General features: G+C 33.9%; 1 protein-coding gene across 1 annotated transcript in view; it reads right to left on the bottom strand.

Annotated features, from left to right (window-relative positions):
* LOC117326536 (otoferlin-like) overlaps window positions 1-14,436 on the bottom strand; it is a 141,860-nt gene that overhangs the window by 126,569 nt on the left and 855 nt on the right. Inside the window, exons 2-5 of the mRNA XM_033883291.1 lie at window positions 10,873-10,972; window positions 3,180-3,445; window positions 2,810-2,907; window positions 1,982-2,102 (exon numbers count right to left, since the gene is read on the bottom strand). Coding sequence (XP_033739182.1) covers window positions 1,982-2,102; window positions 2,810-2,907; window positions 3,180-3,445; window positions 10,873-10,953 — 566 coding nt within the window. The 5' untranslated portion in view covers window positions 10,954-10,972. The remainder of the gene's footprint in view (window positions 1-1,981; window positions 2,103-2,809; window positions 2,908-3,179; window positions 3,446-10,872; window positions 10,973-14,436) is intronic.

Below are 14,436 nucleotides of genomic sequence, written 5' to 3'. Positions count from 1 at the left end.
AATTAACTGACCATGTCAAATGAAGCCAAATACAGTTGTAATGTATACACAGGTCGGCAGGCATGCACGATGAGTGGTGAAAGACCCTCTCTCACCAAGCCCCAGGCCAGGGCAGCTACACAGGTGGTGGGGTTGTTTTGATTACATAATCAGATTAGGGTCGAAGTGTCTGAGATTTCCGGGGTTTTATGAGGGAAGACTGCTCAAATCCGGGAGAAATTTAACCCCGATTCGGGAACTGTACCAAATCGGGATTTAGGGGAAATTTAATTGATTTTCCGGGCACTTCCCGCGTAATCCGGGAAGGTTGACACCTATGCATCCCTCAATTACAATCCAGCATCATTACCATAAATTGTCTGGTTACAGAGGGTAGGATCAGTCTCATTTACATAAAATATGATTGCCCACCCCAATGATGCTTTCAACCAAATTTGGTAGTAACCCGCCTTGGGGTTTAGAAGGAGTAGCGTTTTGAAATAAAAATATCATACGCATGGCAGACAATGATGGACTAAACATGATGGCTATAGGTCATCCTGACCCTTTTGGTCAGATGACCTAAAAAGGTTTAAAAATGAATAATGTGCCAGAGCTCTTTTGAATTTTGGACAATTACTAAAAGGCAACAGTGATATGTTAAAAGGTGAATGACCATTTCTAAGAATGTGCAAAGGTTGTTGTTATTGTTTAACATATTTTGTGTATAATTTGTACACCCTGATTAATCATACTAAGCAATTTCACCTCATTTTCAAAAATACTAACGATGTATTTGACCCAGAAATTTGACTTTTAAAGAAGATGAAAGAAAGAATTCAAACCCAACAAAATTAGCTTTTCCAGCTCATTCTCGATTCCAATAATTGTTTTCAAAATTAATATTATTGCATGTTTGTTTCCCGAATGTGACAAATATAACCTTTCACATTTAAGAATAGCAAATTAGAAATATCAACTAACAAATTCATTTACATACAATCTATTTTAAATGGGTAATTGTTTCTGGGTAATAGATTCAAAGGTCACAGCGCATCTATGTAGAGATAATCCAAGGTTGGAATTAAGTAATTCTATCTACTATAAAGACTGTTTACCAGAACACAATTCCAGACCCTTCGACCTTCAAATTCAATACTGGTACATGTGATACACCCACCGATAACTGTAAATAATCACACCCAAATCTGCAGTAACACCAATATTCTTACTTTGAGCCATTCCTTACCTTATCTGACCCGTGTAACCTTTAATCCTTCTGTCCCTTACCTCTTTCTCAGCTGTCCTTTACCTCTTTCTTGCCTTTCCTTTACTTCTATCTCACCTGTCCTTTACCTCTATCTAACCTGTCCCTTACCTCTATCTCACCTGTCCTTTACCTCTATCTAACCTGTCCCTTACCTCTATCTAGCCTGTCCCTAACCTCTATCTAACCTGTCCTTTACCTCTATCTAACCTGTCCTTTACCTCTATCTCACCTATCCCTAACCTCTATCTAACCTGTCCTTTACCTCTATCTAACTTTTCCTTTACCTCTATCTCACCTGTCCCTAACCTCTATCTAACCTGTCCTTTACCTCTATCTAACCTGTCCTTTACCTCTATCTAACCTGTCCTTTACCTCTATCTAACCTGTCCCTAACCTCTATCTAACCTGTTCCTAACCTCTATCTAACCTGTCCCTTACCTCTATCTAACCTGTCCCTAACCTCTATCTAACCTGTCCCTAACCTCTATCTCACCTGTCCTTTACCTCTACCTCACCTGTCCTTTACCTCTATCTTACCTGTCCTTTACCTCTATCTCACCTGTCCTTTACCTCTACCTCACCTGTAATTTACCTCTAACTCACCTGTAATTTACCTCTAACTCACCTGTCCCTTACCAGTACATTCCAATTCCATATGTATACCTCACCTGTGCCTTAATTATCTGTACCCAAACCAGTCAGCTACAAAGAGTCATTAACAGGTTGTCCTACCTCCTATTGGTGACAGGTGTAGCTATTGCAGAAGACTGACTGCCCTGGTCATCCTCCATCTGGTCAGCTCGGGCCCCTAACATGGACGCCACCTCAGCTGCTCGAGCATCTAGGCTAGGGTCTATAATTAGATTGTTAGAAAATAGTTTCATGACAATCAAAGATGAAAAGACATCGAAATATAGTGATCTCCTCTATAAAGTGTTTCTTCCCTTAGTTATATACTTACAAAGAGTTAATTTTTCATTTGTGTCTTTTTTTTCACTACAGAGAATTATTTCCCTTCATGATAAACTCTTTAAAAGTAATTTCTGTTCATGTTTTACTCTTCACAGAGTTATAGTTCCCTTAGTGATTTACTCTTCAGAGTTATTTCCCCTTAGTGTTTTACTATACAAGGAGTTATTTATCCTTTGCTAAATTAAAACACAAACTGGTAATTTTCATTTGTTTTCTTTTAAAAAAAATTAATCTACAAATCAGATAATATATTTTTCTCCCTTCTCTGCTTTTCATACGTTGTAAATGTTTAATGGTGATATGATTTTAGGACATTTTTCAATATAAATATTGTTGGTTTATCAATTCACTTTCATTTTCAATATAAATATTGTTGGTTTATCAATTCACTTTCATTTTCAATATACATATTGTTGGTTTATCAATTCACTAAGTCTCAAGTATTAAATCTTAACAAACAAAAAATATATACTTCTATTGTAATACTGATTTAATTCTGTATATCATGGAAGTTTTTTTCTGCGTATCTATTATGACCTCTAGACCCCTTGGTCCTATATATATATTATGTACAATTTCCTTTCGTACCTGTCTCAATCTCGTCTATTAAGGACTGTTTCTCATCGACATCTGACCTCTTCCCTGAACCCATCATCATCTTGACCACAGAGGGGAAATTCTTTACACTGAAATAAAACAAGTATTAACGCAAGCTGAGTGATCTACATATTTGTGGAAAGAATCTTAAGTTGCCAAAACAATCAGTAAATCCTCACATCTAGCAACTTAAAAATCTTCATACAATGTTAAAATCGGTGGAACTCTTAAGATGTTGTTAATCTCGAACCTTTTCACATACTTCCTCTCGCCTAAAGATATCCCTATATCTTTGAAGTATTTTTCCCATCTGTCCTCACCACCCAATATCTGACCTTACTCCCGACCCCCAGATACATACTGTTTGGGTGACCTTCCGCCTGAGGTACGTGAGGTTTTCGAGGCGAGACTGAGACGAGATTCTCGAAGAGAAGCCTTTGAGGGACTGGTCAGAATGGATTCGGAGTCCCCAAAGCTGCTGCGACTCCCCAGGTTTAGTTGATTCCGTTCCTCTTCTGTTAAGGGCACACGAAGTTCATCACTCTTCAACTGTTTGAATTCACCTTTCTGCCATAACCCAACCGACCCGTCCGGGGCGTTGTACGTTAGCTCAAATGTAATCGTTGTCTGTAAACGTAAAAATAGAATGTGTTATTATGTATATAAATATAGGGTCTAGTAAATAATAACAACGGTATGGTCCAATATAGGTACTAGATCCTAACAAACAGGTGTTTGCTGGATGGGTATTACTAGAAATATATATATATAAATTGAAGCATCAGAAAATTTTTAGTTCAAGTTTTCAATCAAATGAATAGAAAATTGAAAGATTTTTTTTTTTTTTTTTTACAAAAAAAATATTTAAAAAAACCCAGACATGATTCTGTTGTATTAATAAAACCATAGTTTTGTTTTCCTTAAACTGATCTTTTTTTTATATATATATATATTTGAGTGATAAAGGGACATAACTCTATCTACTAAGGTCAAAGGGTATTGATTTACTGTGGGTAAATTGAAAATTTCTATCAACATTTCTAACATTCCCCTTGTGCTACCAGATGATAGATTTTAATGGTCTTTGCTCGATATCAGCCTTCATTGTTTACATGATTTAAGAGACAAGCGGCAATATCAATAGACAATTCCGCTACACTTCCACAGGAAAATTCTGGCAGAAAACCTACCTAAAGATTGTTTAAACATGTATAGGCTCAACACATCAACTCTGACAAAGAAACATCTAAGAGTCTATTTCCTACAGGAACGATTTTTGACAGCACTTCTGGAAGCTGTATGGAAACTTATGCCTATACCACTTCTATTCATCTTCATTGCAAGTAAACTGTTCTCCCACCAGTTTATAAGGAGATTGAAGAGTTGAAAGTTTTAGCTTTGCATTTAAAAAGCATTCAAAGACATGATTTCAGAATCGATAGTATTCCCTTACAAAGAGATGGTATGTGGTTAAAGACTTTCAAATAATGTTTCAAAAGTATTCAAACCTACGTTATCAAATCTCCATTCTCTGATGGTTAATAGCCCATGAAAGCACAAAATTTCCCAACCGAAAGTAATCTCAGTTTGGCCCAAGCTTTCAAACCATTGATTTCACAATCCCATGATTTTACAAATGTACCAAATGTCACAGACAATTAATGTGCTTTTTTTTTCATACAAAACTTTGGGCTCTGAACATACATTTCATACATTAAATTGAATAAATGAAAAACTGGAGGTGAATAAAGATGACTTCTGTATATCTCAAGGTCAGCTAATTTTTTTTGTTCATTTCATGCAAGAATAAGCTATGTTCATTTCAAGGTAAACTATGTTCATTTCAAGGTCAGCTATGCTCATTTTTCAAGAATAAGCTGTGCTCATTTCAAGGTCAGCTATGTTCATTTCAAGGTAAACTAAATTCATTTCAAAGTCATCTATTTTCATTTCAAGGTCATCAATGTTCATTTCAAAGTCAACAAGTTACAAAGCTACATATAAGCTATAAGCAGGTAATCAATATCAATTTAGAATCAGGAATTTGAGGTTTTAAAAATGTAAATTCCATGATCTTTTCTTCGTTAATTACCACACAAATATACATATATATATGTGACACAGACCTGTAGTACGAGGAATATACTCAAGGAGAAAAGCTTTTAAGAAAATCCAACGTAGAGACAAAATTAATGTATTACGGTAAATTCAGATCGAAAGGATTTGAGTGTTTGTTGGGTAATCAAATTGAACCATTTTCAAATCCACTAAAATGATCAAGGTCACTTATATTTATTATTAGTAAAACTAGGGGGACCATAGTATCCTGTCTGTTCGTATTAATGCGCGTATGTAATGCCAAAGTTTGCCTGCACTCTAATGGCTTCATTCCTTGAGGGATTTTCATCAAACTTCGCACAATGATAAAGGACCATAATATCTCGGACATGCTTGAGTTTCATGGGTTTTGAGTGAAGGTCAAGGTCACTATTACTGTTTTTAGCAGGGTCAGTAGGGGACATGTATTGCTTTAGCAATACCCAGTATGCCTGTTCACATGGATACAGTTTTATGACAAGAAACAATGTATGTATTATCCATCTCGCAATTTCCCCCCCCCCCCCCCCCCCCCCCCCCAAATACCAACAACTGTCAATTTAAATTTGTTGTCATAATAAGATAAACTAATCAGCCTTTTCATAGTTTCTGCTTTTTAAATATGACATATATTTCTTCAGACATACCAGTTGAAAGAAATTGTTAAGATTTATAGTTTTAAATATTTCAAAGGAAAAAAAATCAGTAATTTTGATGCTTTTAATTTTGTTTTCCACAAGCAATAGAAATATACATCATGTTTCAGTAATTATACTTAGCTAAAGGTAGATTGCAAAAACAACCAAATAAATACCAAAACATTTATATAATGGTTCCAACCTGATCTGACAAGCTCTCTAAAATGCTCTCATGAGATATTACATGGAGTATAATCAAATTAAAATGAAATTCAAATCATCTCATTTAGCCTTCTAGGTGCAGGCCAATATATTACACACTATAATCACATAAATACTGATTTCATGAAATTACGATGCACTCACTGCAAATGTCTGAAAATCTGCATGAATACAATAATTTGAAGATGTAAAATATCAATTGATTTCTGGTACTTGTCAAGTTGATATCAATTTCCATAATTCCTCTCTATCTTAACAACAGGTGTCCTAACATTGTCTATTAGAATTTGTTTAAATCACAATTCAAATTCTATTTTGTTTTCCCCTGGGAAGGATGATGTTTTTATTCTTCAAAATGAAACCAAAATCCATAAACTGAGTAAGATTTGACATTCTCATGAATTAAATAGGATTAGGGAATAACAAGCACAATTACTTGTTAAAAAGCTCATTGGAACCATGCAGCCTTTGCATTTAAGTGTCTATAGCTAAAAATCACTTTTTAACAAGAGGCCAAATGGGCCTGTATCAATCACCTTTTGCAGACTTAACTTTGGAAGAACCTATAGGTCTGTGTATGATTTGTGTGATATTTCTGATTCACTTATATTGACGATGAGGTTTGACACTGAATAAAAAATCTCTATACTTGAGGGTAGCTTGTGTAGAATATAGGATATCTTAAGGGCAGCTTGTGTAGAATATAGGATATCTTAAAGCTGACAGTGCAAGTTAAAAAGCATCAAATTGAGATTAAAAAAAACAACACATGTACAGATTTCCAAAAAATCGTTTTTGAGACATCCCCCAGTTATGGTAGTGTCGTATCTAAGGACGGGCAGACATTTTTCTTTTTCGTCATGCATGGATACGAACCGCTATAAAAGCGCGTGCGTTCATTGAGACAAGGGGTTTTTGTTTTCATTGTACGCAATTGTAGAACTTGGATATGGAATTTGAAGAGGTCATTATATATATAAATATATATTTTATTTTACAATAAAAGAAAGAAAAGACAATTTTGACTACAATAAATTTGGGCCTCAACAAAAACATGCACCTAATAAAATAATAAACAGAGTATTTATGAGTAAACTCCTACCTGAGTCTTTACAACTGTTACAGTATTATATCCATCGATATATTTTCCGTGTCTTCGTATCATTTGTGCACGTGTCATAACGCAATTAAAGCGTGATAAAACTGCACTACTGCACTACAACAGCCCTAGTGTAGTGTAGTGTAGTGCAGAAAATATGAATACATCCGAGGAGTTCCGAATGCTAGTGTAGACGCAAGTAAAAATTGGAACTCCTCGGACTGCATGTTTACGTGTTATCGAAATGGCTGCACCCACGCAACACACGTGAGAAAATGGATAGAGTATTTCGGATTAATTCGTTATGCATTTTCAGCATTTATTTGGAGATTTTATTTGAACAAGATTTGAAAGATAAACTGAGAGACACTGACCATCTTTCTGCTCAGGTTACAGGTAAGTGCTTCGTCTGTTTGGTGTCGTTCGCGAATACAGTTGTAGGTCACGTGGTGTACAGATGTAGTGTAGGTGATACAGGTGTGTCACCGTGAACACCTGAGGTTAGAGTGAATGCGAGTGTGACGAAGCACGTTCTTTTTATAGCAGTGGCGGCTTGGTTGTATCCACGCATAACAAAAAAGAAAAATGTCTGCCCGTCCTTAGATACGACACTACCATAACTTGGGAATGTCTCGGAAACGATTTTTGGAAATCTGTACAGGTATTATTTTTTTTAAATCTCAATTAGATGCTTTTTAACTTGCACTGTCAGCTTTAAGGGTAGCTTGTGTAGAATATAGGATATCTTAAGGGTAGCTTGTGTAGAATATAGGATATCTTAAGGGTAGCTTGTGTAGAATATAGGATATCTTAAGGGTATAGCTTGTGTAGAATATAGGATATCTTAAGGGTAGCTTGTGTAGAATATAGGATATCTTAAGGGTAGCTTGTGTAGAATATAGGATATCTTAAGGGTAGCTTGTGTAGAATATAGGATATCTTAAGGGTAGCTTGTGTAGAATATAGGATATCTTAAGGGTAGCTTGTGTAGAATATAGGATATCTTAAGGGTAGCTTGTGTAGAATATAGGATATCTTAAGGGTAGCTTGTGTAGAATATAGGATATCTTAAGGGTAGCTTGTGTAGAATATAGGATATCTTAAGGTTAGTTTCTGTAGAATATAGGATATCTTAAGGGTAGCTTGTGTAGAATATAGGATATCTTAAGGGTAGCTCCTGTAGAGTATAGGACATCTTAAGAAACAGTTAGTATTCTGTAGCTTTGTTGGAAGATTTTATTTCAGATTTGTTCGGGATGATCTGTGACCTTATGACATTGAAAGTTGGTCAAGGTTGTTCATTTCAACAAACTAGAAAAGATAATTATTTATGAAACCTATTAGCCTCTTGGTTATATAATGTAAGTTGCTTAAATCTTAATAATTTTTAATATTCAATTAATATTTCCCCTCTAGCTAATGACACTGAAATTATGTCAAGGTCATCCTTTTCAACAGACTTGATTCCCTTCAAAGTAACAAGATATTGGTCAGATATCATGACCATTGGCCTCCTGTTTTTAGAAGAACAGAAAAGATGTTATAACACTTTTGACCCCTGTGACCTAGCTTAAAAGTATGTCAAGGTCATATGCATCTATCCCAGCATGCTACTGGTTCTAGGCTGTTCTTGGGTTATTTAGGAAAAGTAATTTCAGTACATGTATTTTAACTCATTTGACCTGTGACCTTCAAGTTGGTTAAAGTCAATGAATTATTTAACAATCTGATAACCCTTTATCCCAGCATGCCTAATTTAACAATTCTGAGCCTCTTGGTTATTGATAGAAGTCATTTTAAGGGCAAGTAATGCCACTGTGCAGACTCGGAAATCAATTTCATTCTTCTTTTTTTAACAAAATTTAGACATCATTTCCATTTGATCGCACTGTGATCGTTTTATTGACAGTATGGCAGGAAAGGTTAATACACACTAAATCATATCCTCTTAAGTCCTTCACAAATGAAATTTGGAAATGTCAAGTGTCAGATAATTTTGTTCAAGAAAAGCACCATCTTAATTCAGTTTTATCAGGCAGACTTAAAACACAACAACAACAGCACAGCCAGGGTTACTCACGAGAGCCTTGGACTTGGAAAACTCAAAGTCATATTCATTATTTTTTTTAATTTTTTTTTAAATTGTTTTAGCTTCCTTTAAAAGTATTGTAAATATACCTAATCTCCTTATTGGTGATAATTGAAAGCATGACAAAACTTTTATTGTCAATAAGTCAATATCGTAATCATGCTTATGTATTAGAAATCTACTTACAACCTAGCTTCTAGACAACTAGATCTGGTGAACTGGAACCTTATCATGTTTCAAAGGGAAATAATTCACTAAAAAGACCCTCTACCTTGGGAGCGTTTAGAGGACTGAGCTGTTTTGTGGCGATGGAGAAGACAGGTTCGATGGGACAAAGAGAAAGGGATGATTTGATGAAGAGAGTAATGTTATGTAACGATGCGTCTAGGAACTTTTAACGATCACAGCAGAATTTCATTACCAAATAATGTCTGAATCACACGATGGATGTGCTATATGTCTCAGGTTGTCAAGGACTCATTTGGAGTCAGGTGGCATTTTCTACTTAACTACTTCGGAGTTACATAATTCATACAAAACAGATGTGTCAACGCTATTGACGAAATCTGACAGCCTTGTCCATAATATCATATTAGTTGGTAACAAAAGAAATTGAATGAGAATAAGAATTTAAAACAATTCAGATACAGAATATGACTATAACATCATCTAAGTTTGCTTGATAATTTTAATGACATTATCATACTGAGGTAAAATTTTACTGACTTTGTCTTACCAAAGTATAATTTTACTGACTTTGTCATACCAAAGTATAATTTTACTGACTTTGTCTTACCAAAGTTTAATTTAAATGACTTTGTCTTACCAAAGTATAATTTTACTGACTTTGTCTTACCAAAGTATAATCTTAATGACTTTGTCTTACCAAAGTATAATTTTAATGACTTTGTCTTACCAAAGTATAATCTTAATGACTTTGTCTTACCAAAGTATAATTTTACTGACTTTGTCTTACCAAAGTATAATTTTACTGACTTTGTCTTACCAAAGTATAATTTTACTGACTTTCTTACCAAGTTATTAGAGAAGGCTTTACCTGATGCCCTATCCTTCTGCATTTTTTTTTTTCTATAAAATTTGTTGAAAAGATATGAAATGAACATCTGTCAGAAAACTTACCTCGCTTGTGTCTTTAGACAATTAACAGGAAATCATTCACAAATGCAGTAAATTTATGTACAAAAGATGTCCCCTCAAATCTTAATTCCATTCCACACATTTTTCACTGTTACCATAATTGCTATAATTAGTGCCTATAGGCACAAAAAATTACATGAAAAAGGGCGCAGATTAGGATATAGTAGCACAAGTCTGTCACAATACTAATTAAGCCTTCAGAGGTTTAAGTTCCTGACGGGTATAAATCAGAGTCAAAATCCTCATTGGAACAAATGCCTGTTATTACTCAGTTTCGACAGGCAAAAAAAAAACTAACCTACATCTCTATTGATAGACACCAAGTCTTAAGTTCGACTACGATAATTAAACATTGAGATAAATTTCTGAAAGACGAACCTTGATATTATACTCCACAGAAATTTATATAAGGTCTTGTTTCACTTTATTTTATTTATATAAGATTGATCAATAATGGCATGCGTATATATATATACTGATCATATTTGTGACCATCAATCAAGTTGCCAATATTTTTATTGTGTTAATAAAACAACGTGAAGTCTAATACACAACAATATTATAATATTTGGACAAGATGATCGCAAATCAATACACAGTCACAAAAAATACCAGCCTTTCTCCTTTGCCACCATTCTTTACGATGATTGATGACATTATTTCCTGTAAATGGAAAAGAATTGCCGAGATGACCTCAAAATGTCTGGGAATTTTTTTCTAATAAGCATGTATGCTTAAGCCAAATACCAACCCTCATTACTACATTGTTGCCATCCAGTAGCGAGTCAGAAATTTTGACGTGTCCGACATCTACAAGCTCCTGCAGGATCATACGGAATGTGCCAATCAGTCTGAAACGAAAACAAAACCACAACACGTCAAAAAATGCTACTTAGTTTTTTTTTTCTGCAAACTACGAGGAATAAAAGTCTATAAAATCAAATCATCCAAAAGTATCTTTAATATCGGCCGTGATCACTGTGCAGTAACGACTGGCCTCGGACAAAATAATCCGGATTCATGTCTCTGTTGATTGTTTACAGTTGAACGATCTTTCGTCTTCATCCATCAATCTTATTGGTCATCCTCAAAGGGACACTGAGTAGAGTGTTTTTGTAGGACTATTTCTAGGGCAGCCAGGCTGTTTTCACACTTTGGTGTTCCGAGCAAGATTTAATGAAAAATATATCATACTGTATTTATCCAGCCATGAGCCCATGCCTGGTATCAAGCCCATCCAGAGGTATTACTACTGAGTAAAAATATTTGCCGACTAATGCTCATTTTCAATGTACTTTATGTCAAAGATTATTTTGATTTCAGTAATACCTGTTTTTCCACTTTGCCTCACGTGCTTGCATTTTTAGGCCTTCCGAGGTTGGTTTGTTCCATTTTCAGGATGTAGTAAGTAATTACATCATGAAATTGGTTTTACAAGAACACGTACGTACACCCCAAATTTCAGCTACCTGCACGGGCTGGTTAGAGGATACATATGATATTACACCATCAATTTCGATCAATCTGTTTCTCGTTTTCAGACCTTACGTTGATGTTAAATTTGATAACTCTGAGATTCTATAATCCATTAAAAAAATAATCTTGTATTTAGAAAAGGATTAATCCCCCGTAGCTTTGATTGAGCAGTGTATCACAGTTAACAGCGAAATGTGTGTCTAATTTTCAGCATTTTGACTGCCGTGCTCCTCGCCTGCTGTGTAACATTCTGACTCTACTTGATCATTAAGTTTGCACTCAATGAACTTTCACTGTATTGATTTTTGTTTTTAATTTTAATGAAAATTTAAAAAATTTTAATTATCTATTTTAACCTGTGAACAAGTCATTTAAGTGCTTTGTACCTTTCACATCTAATGAAAATTAATAATTTTTAGCATTTTATTTATTTTTTTCTTAATTTCTAACGATAATTATTTGATTTAGTTTTCTTCACAAAGAAATCACATATCTAGAGTTTAAGAGAGGCCTCCAGCTTGCATCTGATTGAAACATAAGGTTTTCAATTCGTTTGCTTAATATCAAGCCAAATGAAATATAGATTTCATTTATTCTTTTGTCCGACCCTCAGTGAAAAGTAAAAAGCATTCATAACATAATTTCTATGGACAAAATCTGAATTAAAGTTGCAATGATAATTATTTCTGCAAAATTGGATATTTCTGTGAGAAAATACTTCTTAAAAGTTGCAACCGTTTCATTAAAAACATTAATTTCATTTGACTTTTTAAAAAAGTGAAAGCAGCCATTCTAGAATAATAAATTAGCTATCGTCATTACATCGCATGGGTGCAAATAGCAATCTTAATACTCAGAACAATTTTGTCTTTCTTAATGATCTTTTACAAAGTTAAAATCAGCTTACTTATATCAGGATTGGTCGTTATCAAAAATTAAAATGCTTTGTTCTTCAATTCATGGATTTGCACTCCGACAAAGCGACGACAGTCTAATGATTTATTCACAGCAGTAATCTGAAAGTTTGGAATAACTCATTCTCTTTATAGTAATGATTTCCAATATTTCCAGGCATACGTCTGTGAGCCTGTCAATAAACTTTTCTACCGTGTGACACTTTTATGGAAAATACTTGTAACATTCATCTGTCACAGATCCTTACAAAAGGACGATCGTACAACCATTCAGTCTCACAGCGGACAATCCGACAGCACGGATCCATGATGGTAACAGAACTTTTATAGAGATATCAGGATTTAAAATTCCAGTAGATAATATCAATTTACGCTGACATAATCTAATTATTTCATACTTCAAAACATTTATCTACAATAGTCTTTAAATGTTATCGTATATGTTTGATATAGATATTTATTAAAATCAAGATTTATCGCTGATAATTAATATAAATGGAAATGCGATAATCATAAGCAAACCATGATAATAAATGTGACATGTTTTTCTGCCATTTTTCAGCTAACAAAACCAGAAATGACATTTTCAATTGACGTAATAGCAACGAGTATTGTCATAGATAATACTGTTTCAGTAACAATAACAAAAACTCTGTGGTGCATTTTTTTTTGGAAGAGTGAACAATTCTGTTCTGGCGTGAAACAGATTCTCCAATATCGACAGAACATCCATTTTACTATTAAGGTGATTTATCAAGTGGAAAACACTACATTTCAACCATGAATGGCTTTTAGAGGAATTTACATTATTGGATGGGGATTTTGTTTAAATAGACAAGGAATGAAAAAAATATGCATTAAATTTCTTCCTGTTTTAATTGCCATTTAGAATTTGAGTAAGAATCTGTTGACAGTGTCCTGGTCCAGAATTGGTTAAAAGCCAGTAATCTACTTTGAGAATTCATTTAAGCATTGATGTCATTTTTTCTTAGTTTCATCGGGATATGAAACAAATTTTGTTTGTAAACTGTATGAATCCGCTTATAATTAATTTTTGAAAATGATTTTCTAATTTAAAACATGTTTTATGTACAATTTTACTGGTTTTAAATGGGATTCTTTTTCTCAAATCAATACGCAACATCAATTGTCGTATTGTGACGTCACATTTTTCGCGCCATTCTCGGAATTTCTTTCATAGAAGAATGAAAAGAATTTTTCGACCAATCACATTTGAGTATATTTACCATGAAAACAAAGTAAAAATTTATTATATGCCTGTGATTGACAATTCAAAGAAAAGGATAAACCAAGGAATTGTTGAGGTAACTGAACTATGAAAGAAAGTTACAGTGACCTATTTTCGAGTGATTTAATTTTGACCTCTACAGAACATGCCTTAATTAATTGGCATGTATATATAACTATATAGTCCTTTAGTTATAACCAGTTAATACAAACAATATTGTAAACAAAAATGCTAACATCATATGGACAACATATTGTTACTTGTTAACCACTTTACAGGATGTTAAGGGAGATTCCCACTTTGGAACCCAAAATTTTGACAAAAGATATTTCAATTTTTCTTGATTCTGAATATATCATTGGTCCACAAGAAATAACAGCTTAAAATTGCAGTTTAAAGGTATAAGTTTGTCAGAAATGGATCTATATTTAAGCATTCACAATATCACAAATGGAAATTTCAAAATGTTGGCAACTTTCAGGAATGATGTGCGACTTTTCCTGAATCGAGCCAAAAATGTGATCTTTATTTTGACATTGTCTCCATTATATACAATTTAAATATATTATTCAAATCAATTATTCATGGCCAATTTTACATGTAAATGCAGATAGTCCAAGATTATACAAATCTCAATAATATAGGTGTCCAGATTATACAGGTGTCAATTATACAG

This window comes from Pecten maximus, chromosome 4, assembly GCF_902652985.1.
Source record: "Pecten maximus chromosome 4, xPecMax1.1, whole genome shotgun sequence".
NCBI classification, from domain to species: Eukaryota; Metazoa; Mollusca; class Bivalvia; order Pectinida; family Pectinidae; genus Pecten; species Pecten maximus.
Note: the sequence above shows the minus strand (reverse complement) of the source record. Positions and strands in the feature narration are given on the sequence as shown.